Genomic DNA, 10,660 nt, shown 5'->3' on the forward strand with positions numbered 1-10,660 from the left:
GCCTACAGCTCTTGCACACTTTTCTGATTTGCATAATTTACGTTTGTATAATAATCCAATTAAAAAAATGAAAAAAATTGCTCATAAAATAATGTTATAATTATAATCTCTCAGATCAGAATTTTTATTTCCAAATAATAAAATTTTTTAGCTTATTTTAAAGAAGAAATTAAATTTTGCTTATAAAATTCGCCTTTTTATTTTATTTATCAAAATGAAACAAATATATAAATTTTGAAATAAGAAATAAATTATAAATAAATTATCTGTTTTAATATAAATATATTACTTAATTACATAAATAAAATTCAAATATATTTACTTAGTAATTTTCTTTCAATTCCCGAATATTGTTGTTGCGTTTTTGGCCTGAAAAAATAATTTGCCTTTGTAAAATATGAAAAGGAACAAGTGTATATATTACTTGAAAATCACAGTAGATTTGTTGTTTCGAATATGTTTGCATATATATGGGGCGTCCTAAATACGAAAATAAATATAAAAATATCTCAAAAACAAAATGGCTCGTGAAAAATATTTTAAATGTAAGTTTAACATTGAAGGAGGTATCATACTGATATACGTATGACTGTATGTCCTTATCAAGTACTTGTTGAATTTTATAATAGAATTTTTTTAACATAAATGAATTTGTCAGATTACATTCTGCGTATAAATTTTTGCGCTTTTACACGCAGTATTTTGCCGACCATAAATGTACGATAGAAACCTACTCTTTGTGTTACGTTAATGGTGAGTCGTTCTAGTCAGACAAATTTTCCGCGCGGCAATTCATTTGTACACAAGGGCTGATTTTATTAAGAGGTATCGCTTCAGAGGTGGGCAAGATCGTGTTATGACAACCGCTACGTAATGTATTTCTGGAGAATAGAGAGAATGTGCAGTTCTGGCGGAATTTCTTTAGCAGTAACTTCTTGATATTGTCCTTACACACGAATATTATGAAGATTATGAGTCCGTACAGACAGTCAATTATGAAGTCAATGTAGTACCAGATGTACAGCGGTTTGCCCTTATATATCCACGGTATTATCTCCATGAACGAGGTTATAGGATGAACCATTAGGATGAACAGCTTCACGTAAAGGATAAAGCTGCAATATATTTTTCATATTATCTCTGCTATAATTATGATGCGTCCAATTAAGTTGATTGTTAACTACGTTTAAAGATATACATCTTTTATGGCCATAATTTTAATCAAAATATTTCCTTTTCTTAGGACTACAATAATTCCGTATTAATTGCGTTTTTTTTCCGGCAAAGTAAGCAGCAGTTTTCATTGCATCAGAATATTGTCGCAATGTTTTCATTGCATTAGAATATTTTCATGCATGGCATCAAATGACTTCTTTTATATACTAATAAAATTCTTGATGCATAACGAAGTATTTTGCGTACTTATGTATTAGCCAATCATAGTACACTTTGTGCGTTAATTACTAAACAGACAACATGCCGAAATATATCTATCTGAGTGATTTAAGACTCCTTATACCTCGCCGGAATGTATAAGAGTAATTATCATGTTAGGAACAAAGACCAACTGATATCATCCCAGGCAACACACAATATTTATAAAATATTTTATATATATTGATATAAAATCTTTTGCAAATATTCAAATGTTCTGCAAATTCAAATATGAACAAGATTATAATAAATATTAAAAAAATATTTATAAAAAATATTTTTTCAATAATTAAAACGTAGTATAACTAAAATAAAATCACGTTTTAATTATTTATGAAAAAATATTCTTCATAGATACATTTTTTTATATTTATTATAATTTTTTGTATATCTAAATTTCTAGGACATTAAAGTACCCAGATAACATAATGTCTAAAATCGGAACATAAGACGTCTTAAACATCATCTTTAAGATGTCTTTCAGACGACTTACATATAATGTCTTTAAGGCGTCTTAAAGATTACGTTTAAGACATTTTATGTCCCAGTTTTAAACATTATGTTGTCTGGGTAGTGACTATGTATTGTTAAATACGAACGTTTGTTTGTTGTTGTCGTGACGTCTACTTTCCATGTTTTTCATAATGGATTCTATATTCCTGTTGTTCCGCTTGAACTTTAACGTTGTGGAAATAAACATGCAGATGTTGCCGACTATGATGACACTTGCGGGTCCATAAAAATATATTCCTTCTAGCTTATTCTCTTCTGCTTAGTAAAGTAGGAAATAAATCATTCGCATTTTACATAATTTATAAGTGATATGGGATGTCTGCCAGACAGGACAAGAACTCCTGAGGACGTCCTAAGGACGTCCTGAGGACAAACAAATGTCCTCAGGACTTCCTTAGGATGTACTCTGGATGTCCCCTGTGCTGTTAGGGCTGTATTTTGCATTTTAATCAAAATCCTTACAGATTTAACAAAAGCTTAATAACTCTAATAGTGTTATAATTATAATTTCTCAAGTCAGAATTTTTATTTTCAAATAATTGAATTTCTTGGCTTATTTTAAAGAAAAAAAATAAATTTTGTTTATGAAATTCGCTTCTTTATTTTATTTATTAGAATGAAACGAATAAAGTGTAAATGAACGATGTTAATTTATGTCATACGTATCAACATTAAAAACGTTCGTAATAACTTCGCTATTACCAACATAACCAACGTGTCCTGTCGACCAACATTCAAGTTTGGAGAGTTGCGGCTTGATGAAGTTTTCCGGCACACTAGGTACGAAATCGATGATGGCGCAAACGATGATGAGGATGGAGGCGCAACCCCATGCGTATATCGAATATATGATGAATCTTCTTCTATCTTCTCGCGTCATGCTTCCTTGGAAAGAGCGTACTTGTCTAGGAAATTACATATTACAGTCAATATGGTAACAAGAATACGGGCTAGAAATTAAAATCATATCGATTTTAATGAATGATGGATGGGGATGATAATTAGATCATATATAGGATCATATTTGTTTGCGGAGCTCACTATCAACGCTACTACGCAATTTTCCCACACAACACAACGTCCAAAATCGGGACATAAGTCTCAGACGTCGGAATGTAAGATGTCCCTAAGATGTCTTTAAGACGTCTTTAAGACGTCTCGATTTTAGATATGTTGTAAGGATCTATCTTTATTGTTTTGGTGTATATACAACAAGGGTAGAGTGACGCGTATAGTGCTATAAATAGCGCTGATAATATGTTTCTTGAACACCATGGATTGTTGTCATGTATTCTTGGTATAGCGCGAAATAGGGTTTCACTTAGCTTAATCAGTCAATATAGGAGTGCCCGCGCTTTCCGGATAAAAAATTTTTCATACATAATTATTCCTTAAACACTGACACATATCTACAAAAATATTTCGCAGTTTGATAATTATCTGAGAAAGTGTGCGAAACGTCTTTCTTTGTCGCCACTTCTTATTTTACGGGCCAAAGAAAAGATAGACGCGATATTTATATGATGCAATAGATTTTTTTTTCATTGGGAATCCATCAGACTGCTGTCAGTGCTTAAGGGTTAAATATAAAATTTGTCCGTACTTATGAAAAATTATGTATTAATTATGTATAATTATCCATAATAATATAGAATTATATAAAATTATATATAATTATACACAATTATGTATAATTATAAGTATAATTACATATATTTGTATGCGTAATTATGTAATATTATATATGAAATTATATATATAATTATATATGATTATATATAAATAACATTAATTAACATGTACATAGACAAATTTCATGTATATAATTATATATACATATATATATATATATATATATATAATAATAATAATAATATAAAATAATATAAAATAATAATTTTATATAATTTTATACTTATGTATGAAAAATTTTTTATTGGGTTAACTATAACATATATAGGGTAATTGATCGAGCAACCACCGTGTACGGGTAGAACGGGTCAAAATAATCATAAAAGTTATATATTATTTTGAAATTTTCTCAATATTTATTCCGTAATTAATTAAAAGTTAAGCTTACGAGAAGCGGTAGGACGGATTCTGTATGTAAAAGAAATGGTTTACTTTTTAGCAACGATAATAAGTAAACTGCTGATTTCGAGGCGAAGTAACAAGCGATACGTATACGTTACTTCTTTAGCATAAACCATTTCTTTTACACACAGAGCCTGTTCTACCGCTTCTCGTGAGCTTATTCGTTTATACATTTTAATTAATTACGGAGTAAATATTGAGAAAATTTCAAAATGGTATATAATAGTATATTTTATATGATAGTATATAATGGTATATAATAGTATGTTTTATATAATGGTATATTTAATGATTATTTTGACTCTCGTTCTATATATCCGTATACGGCAGTTGCTCGATCAGTTACCGGACACTCTGTATATCGTTTATGTATATACACCGAAAGTTAAGTAATGCTCCTGCAAGTAATAATTTCTTATTAAGAACATAATATTTTCTGATAAATGACAGTAAGAGGAAATCAACGCAATGTCCAAAATCGGGACACAAGACGTCTTAAATTCCGATTTTAGATGGTGTGTTCTGTAGAAATAATTATGCAATATTATTTTTGTCAAAGTGATACAGTACTCTGGTAAATATCACTTTCAGGATGTTCTAACGCATAGAAGACGCGAACTATTCTTAAAGGATGATACAGCCAAATACAATTCATTGGGATGATATCGTTAATGTCGGAAGTTATCGATTCAAAATTTGCGTCGTATAATAATTAGCAAATTTCGACGTTAATGACGTAGTTTCGAATCACACATCTAGCTAGGGACTGGTATTCAGATTTATAATGCAACAACCCAATTACACACATTCCAGTGTCTGGTTTCAAGACGTTTTAAAAATACTACGATGGCCATACGTGCGCACTACAATCATCGTGATGTTGCGTAAGTAAAGCTCGATAAAATAATGAAATAAAGTATAATGCGAAATACTTCGTCACTCTTACCCAAATCTCCACCAAATATCGAAACACATCACATTCAACCAGAAGAAGCTCGCCGAAAACCAGAATTGAGTGATAAAGGCTGAAACAGTCCATTGAACTGCGTCTATTTTCGAATGAGATGTCAGAGAGTCTTATATAGCTATTATAATACATCTTATGTGAAAACTACACTGCATGTTCTTTTTCTGTGTCGGAAACTTACGGGAAAGTGCCGCGTTATAATAAGTGCGTAAAGATACAATGCTCAGATAGCACAGAGAATTTAAAAAGAATTCAGTCGTACGTCACCAATTCTGAGTTTATTTTTAGATGTAAAAAGAATTATTTTCACTGAACTGAACTCTGAAGAATTCTCTTTGCATCTAAAAATAAACTCAGAATTGGTAATATACGCGTGACTGAATTCTTTTTAAATCTTTTTTTAAATTCTCTGTACTATCTGAGTGTCTTAAGAAATAAGAAAAGGAAAGGGAGATTTATACATCCAGACGTAGTCTGATTAATTTTATATAACTGCGCGTACTTGACATGTTTAAATTAAATTAAATTTAATTAATTAAAATTTAATTTAATTTAATTATTCAATCACTAGGTAGTAATGTACAGTAGTTATTAGTACAAATCGAGGCTGACAGAAACAAATCCCGATTTATAGGTCGGTTATATGATTTGTGCAAGTTGTACCTAATGCGATGCAGACTTCATTCGACCTAACTGTTTTCGTAGAGGCTTGCTGGATCATGTGAAGTACATATCCGACGAATAACGAGCCGACATATCCACGAAGTATGTAGCCGTGCAAGTTCCAAAGCTCCTTCAGTATCGTGTACACCATGAAAGTCAATAGCAGAAACGGCAAGGACATTATGAAACCGATAGGAGAACTGTGTATTATTATAGTAAACTTTTTATTGATCAGTTCATATCTGTTGGTTATGGCGAAGCAGTAAGTTGTTGGATCAAGGATAATGTTCTGATCTGGATAGTACACTGAGCCATTGATTAGTATCATATACTCGTCATCACGATAAACTTTAAGAAAGAGTGAAAAACCTTCAGTTGTCTCGCACGAATCCGACACGTCTAACTGAAAAATACCTTTTACCTTCTTATTAACCTTGTAGACTTCTGGGAAAGGGTGATCAATCGCATCAGGTATACATATACCCCTGAATATGCGATAACCTTGCTTGCAAATCGCAATGCAAACTGTGCTGTTGCACATCTTACTCAAATTGTCTTTGTTGGAGTCGTTCTTTGGACGAAACTTGTACGAGATGGTAAGTTCGTCTTCGTAGTCGGTCTTCCTGTGATTATCTCGGAGTGCGGCCGGCATATCCTGCTTCCTGTCTTCCTCGTAGAGATTCTTCGTGTAGTTATTGAAGTAATCGTGTTGCGCGGAATCCTTATCGTACCTCGTTGTGAAATCTTCGTTTACCCTAGTAGTGAAGTTATCATACTCGTGACGTATGGTATTATCCAACTCGTCTTCGCGCGAGGAATTTCCCTGATTGCCCAACACGTGGACAACGATCGGTAGAAGTACTAACCATACTAAGGAGCTCGATCGACTCATTCCAGATCTTCTGTCGCGGATGCGTCGAAAAGTATATTGAATCGATTTGTTTTCTTCTTACGACAGACACAGTGAGTTAGACCTCCAGTGATCACAACCAAATCGCAAAGTACAAAAGCGAGAATAAATTTAATGCCGTTTATGATCCAGAGTGACTTCCTCTCGTCCTGAGAAGTGCAATCGCTTTTGCGGCAAGCGCGCGAGAACGCGTCAGCGAAAACGTATACATTCTTCCAGGCTCCGACATCGAACATGCGCGCTGGTATGTGACCTCAACGGTCAGGATGAGTTATTACTCGAAATGTCATTCTAACATCTATCTCAAAGTAGCTTATTTTATGACTTAGCTTGATAACCAGTCATTCAGACATTGGCATATAACGTCCTAGAGAGCAAACAGTCGTTATTTTGACGTCAATATCTAGTCATAATTGGTCAGTGATGTCATACGTCGACTAAGTGACGTATATTTAACGTCATGTTTTAATACATCAAAAAAACTTAGCAATAATGGCATCATATAAATGTTTAATTGAGCATGTGTTGTAAGTGAATTTATTTTTCGAATAAAATAATGTTTTGTATTCTCTTAGCGGCATATGTCATATTATATTTGTTTATTTATTTTCATATTTATTATATTTCTTAGCGACATATGCAATAATTAATTTTAACAATAACTTTAACAACAACCACAATAGTTGACGATGTATGCTTGTATATTAGATAAGGTAATCAGACGTCCCGATTTTTCACCCTTTGTTCCAAATTTTTTCGAGTGCTATTCAGGACATCGATTTGCCATTATTTTCAATGATTGACAAATAATTTTTGGATCTTTTAAACCCCCTTCCCCCGCTTCTCACATTTATGAAGTGTCCCGAATTTAGGGCTGGGAAATCTGGTTACCTTAATATTAGATTAAATTGAACAAAAAAATCCTCTACCATTTTCCAAATGACCACATACATGCTTAGATATTAATTAAAGAAGATTAATATACAGTTATGTACTATAATGCAATTTTTTTTAAGTAAAAATTTTGTAAAGCGCAGATAACTTTTGAATGAATATCTTGAAATGCTTAAATTATATATCCTTTACGTAACGAAACCCTAAAGTGTAAGATCAGAGGTCTCTTGAAATCCTTTAACTGACGTAGGGTACTTGAAGGGTCGTTTTGATTGCGCAAAAGCATGGGAATCAATTAAGAGTAGTCGAAACTTATGGGCTTCTGTAACTAGTCTATTGCCAGAAAAGACTGCTAATATTCTACTTGCACTGAAGAAAAAATACTTGAAAATTTATTTAAGGGATACTTAAGTATTTTTTTCTTAATATAATTTAGTACTGTGTAAGTACTTAGATGGCATAAAGAATTGAAAAAGAGAGAGAATTCAAAAAGAATTCAGTCGTATGTCACCAATTCTGAGTTTACTTTCAAATGCAAAAAGAATTCTTTAGAGTTCAGTTCAGTGAAAAGAATTCTTTTTGTACTTAAAATAAACTCAGAATTGGTGATATATGACTGAATTCTTTTCGAATTCGCTGTGTTACCTGGGATATTAACTATTATATGAAGAGCTAATATAGTATGAAACGTCTTGAAACGTATATTTTGTAATTTCCGTAGTTGATTTGATATTTTTGTTACAAGTATTAGTATGTACAAAAATTTTACTGTTATTCTTTTTGTAGAAATATTTTACCTACAGCAGCACTATTGCACTAACAGCATTGTTAATGTTTCGAGGCAAGTTCCTGTTTCAAAGTTCGTGATTATTTCAGAAGACATCTTGAAACTTTTTTTCACGTCATACTATTACTTACGTTAAGCGAGTATACTGCTTTTCCGCGTATGAATACAAGCGTAACACTCGTCAACATCTGTTCCATCACTGACGATTGGTGTATTCTATTCGCAAAGAGCAGTTGTCGTATAATTTTTTACTCAACAGAGTTTTTCTTACCGATACAGTTCAAGCACATTTGAATAAGTCATTAGAAAAAACATGTATACTGTAGAAAATTTTCCATTAACGTCACATTTTCTCCATAATCACTATTTCTCCGTATAGAACTCTCCTTTTTAAGTCTTGCTATTCATCTATTTATTTGACTGGAAATAATTTAGACGAATTGTTTCCTTGAGGAAGGACAAGATAACAATTCCAAGACATGGCTCAGCTTTGTCGCAGTCGATCTTTTATTTATTGAGAGACGGAATACTTAAGTTCTCCGATTCATTGTTCCAAGAATTAATATCGCCGAGAACGATGCCGAGTAGCGTAACTCTATTATTTATACAAATACAGATACAAGCACGGACTATATTCTTAAAAAATGTTGCGAGGGTCGTAAGTATGAATAATAAATTGGTGGAAATCCAGCTATTTGGCTGCCGCGAGGGGTTACTTTAAGTGTCGCAGAGACTTCTTGGAGATACATGCGACAGATCGAATATCGAACGATGTACTCATCGTAGAAGAACGAAGGCGAAGGATTGTTATTATTTTCGAGGGGGAATAAATCGAAGAGAAGCTCGAGGAAAATTCATCGTTCTATTTGAGGGAAAAAAATAAAGTAATACGTAACGTAATACATAACGTAATTCGTACTTACGAGAGATTCTCAACTGCTCAAAAATGAAGTCGTCCATGAAGTGGAACGCTGATACCGTGCAGGTTTTAACATTCCATAAGAATGTGCTCGGTATACTTGGACTCTGGGTATTAGACGAGAAAAACTTGTTCTCGAGGATTCGATGGTTCATGTCAACGGTGATAGAAGTAAATAATACTTGCTAACTAACTAACTGTTGCGGCGCTCGTCAGTTTCCAACACTCTAGCACTCCCGGATTTTACTAAATATTAAGATGTATAGAGATGTATTAAATGTTGTTAAACTTGTTTTTATTAAATTTTTATAAATTATTCCCATGCAACACAACGTCTAAAATCGGGACATAAGACATCTTAAAGACGTCTTAAAAACATCTTAGAGACGTCTTACATTTTGACGTCTGAGAGACATCTTTAAGATGTCTTTCAGACGTCTTATGTCTCGCTTTTAGACGTTGTGTTTTTGTATGGGTTATTTATTATTTATTTATTCTTAAATCTCCACTACTTAATATATGATAAAATTTGCGCTAGAATACTGAAAATACATTTCGCACAATTTTACAAGTATACTCAAACCTGTATCAAGTGCTGTTTCGTCTATATTTATTTTTAATTAGAAATGACACGCAATTTTCGTCAGTATGTCGTTCCTCGTTTCTAACGTCACAAATTCAATACAACCACGGCGAAGTTCTTGTCCTTAAAACAAAAATAATTTGTTTTGTTCTCTTTATATGAAAGATAACCAATCCTGAGTATCGGGTGAATAGTTACATTTGCATGACTACTTGCGACTTACATAAGTAAATCTATCCAAAAGGTATACTTTGATTTCTTTCTAATTTTACACGAATGTAGAAATACAAAAAATATTTAGATCATATTTTTTCATTTTGGCTCACTTTGAGTTTCATCGATAGTTTATAGTTTTTTAATGTTCTCACTCCTATCATCAACAAGTGCAACAAAAATACATAAGAAATAAAATTGAATATAAGATATAGTTGAATAATTTTAACAAAATCGGCATAACTGAGACACGAATTCTAAATTTTTTTAGCCGAGATTTCAACCAAAATATTTTAAATCTGTGCTAAATTAGTCAAAAATAGTTCGAATCTCGGCCAAACCGAGAAATTATTTGTATAAATAATTTTTTTTTTCAACTTTTTACATGTTTTATATTTATATGTTTTAAACATTTTATTATTTATACAAATAATTTTACATATTTGACTTCATATTCATAATCGACAAACCAAAAACGCCTATATCTTTACGGAAAAAAAAGTTTGGTTGAATTAATAAAATATTTGGTCGAATATGAACGATCCAGAAATTCCGAATTCTATTTAAGTTAACAAAATTTTTGGTTGACTTAAACAGAATTCGGATTACTTCAATCGGAATTTCTAGATCGTTCATATTCGACCAGATATTTGGTTAATTCAACCAAACTTTTTTTCCGTGTA

General features: G+C 32.0%; 2 protein-coding genes across 5 annotated transcripts in view; one reads left to right on the top strand and one right to left on the bottom strand.

Annotated features, from left to right (window-relative positions):
• Positions 1–262: 262 nt before the first annotated feature.
• LOC116841336 (probable G-protein coupled receptor Mth-like 1) lies at positions 263–9,330 on the bottom strand. 4 transcript variants are annotated; one of them, XM_032809136.1, is made up of 6 exons: positions 9,186–9,314; positions 5,672–5,801; positions 4,988–5,066; positions 2,650–2,852; positions 2,034–2,205; positions 263–1,115 (listed from the first exon to the last, which is right to left on the bottom strand). In XM_032809136.1, the coding sequence occupies exons 2-6, from the start codon at positions 5,727–5,729 to the stop codon at positions 764–766; spliced, it is 864 nt and encodes a 287-aa protein (XP_032665027.1). In that variant the 5' UTR covers positions 5,730–5,801; positions 9,186–9,314; the 3' UTR covers positions 263–763. The 4 variants fall into 4 exon arrangements, with proteins under 4 accessions (XP_032665027.1, XP_032665026.1, XP_032665025.1 ...); XM_032809135.1 differs by having other exon boundaries at positions 2,034–2,202; positions 4,988–5,090; XM_032809134.1 differs by having other exon boundaries at positions 4,988–5,090.
• The window catches only part of LOC116841335 (odorant receptor 22c-like), a 4,923-nt gene continuing 3,100 nt past the window's right edge, over positions 8,838–10,660 (top strand). Inside the window, exon 1 of the mRNA XM_032809133.1 lies at positions 8,838–9,352. Within this exon, the coding sequence (XP_032665024.1) occupies positions 9,209–9,352 (144 nt within the window). The 5' untranslated portion in view covers positions 8,838–9,208. The remainder of the gene's footprint in view (positions 9,353–10,660) is intronic.

Source organism: Odontomachus brunneus, unplaced genomic scaffold, assembly GCF_010583005.1.
Source record: "Odontomachus brunneus isolate Ranch 3 - 2012 unplaced genomic scaffold, Obru_v1 Obru_scaffold_015, whole genome shotgun sequence".
NCBI classification, from domain to species: domain Eukaryota; kingdom Metazoa; phylum Arthropoda; class Insecta; order Hymenoptera; family Formicidae; genus Odontomachus; species Odontomachus brunneus.

Coding starts and splice junctions, on each gene's coding strand:
- LOC116841336 (XM_032809134.1), bottom strand. CDS start 5,729: ATGATCCAGCAAGCCTCTACGAAAACAGTTAGGTCGAATGAAGTCTGC. Junction 5,091..5,671: donor TGAAGTCTGCATCGCATTAG/GTACAACTTGCA, acceptor ATTCGAAAATAG/ACGCAGTTCAATGGACTGTT. Junction 1,116..2,033: donor CACGACAACAACAAACAAAC/GTTCGTATTTAA, acceptor AATATATTGCAG/CTTTATCCTTTACGTGAAGC.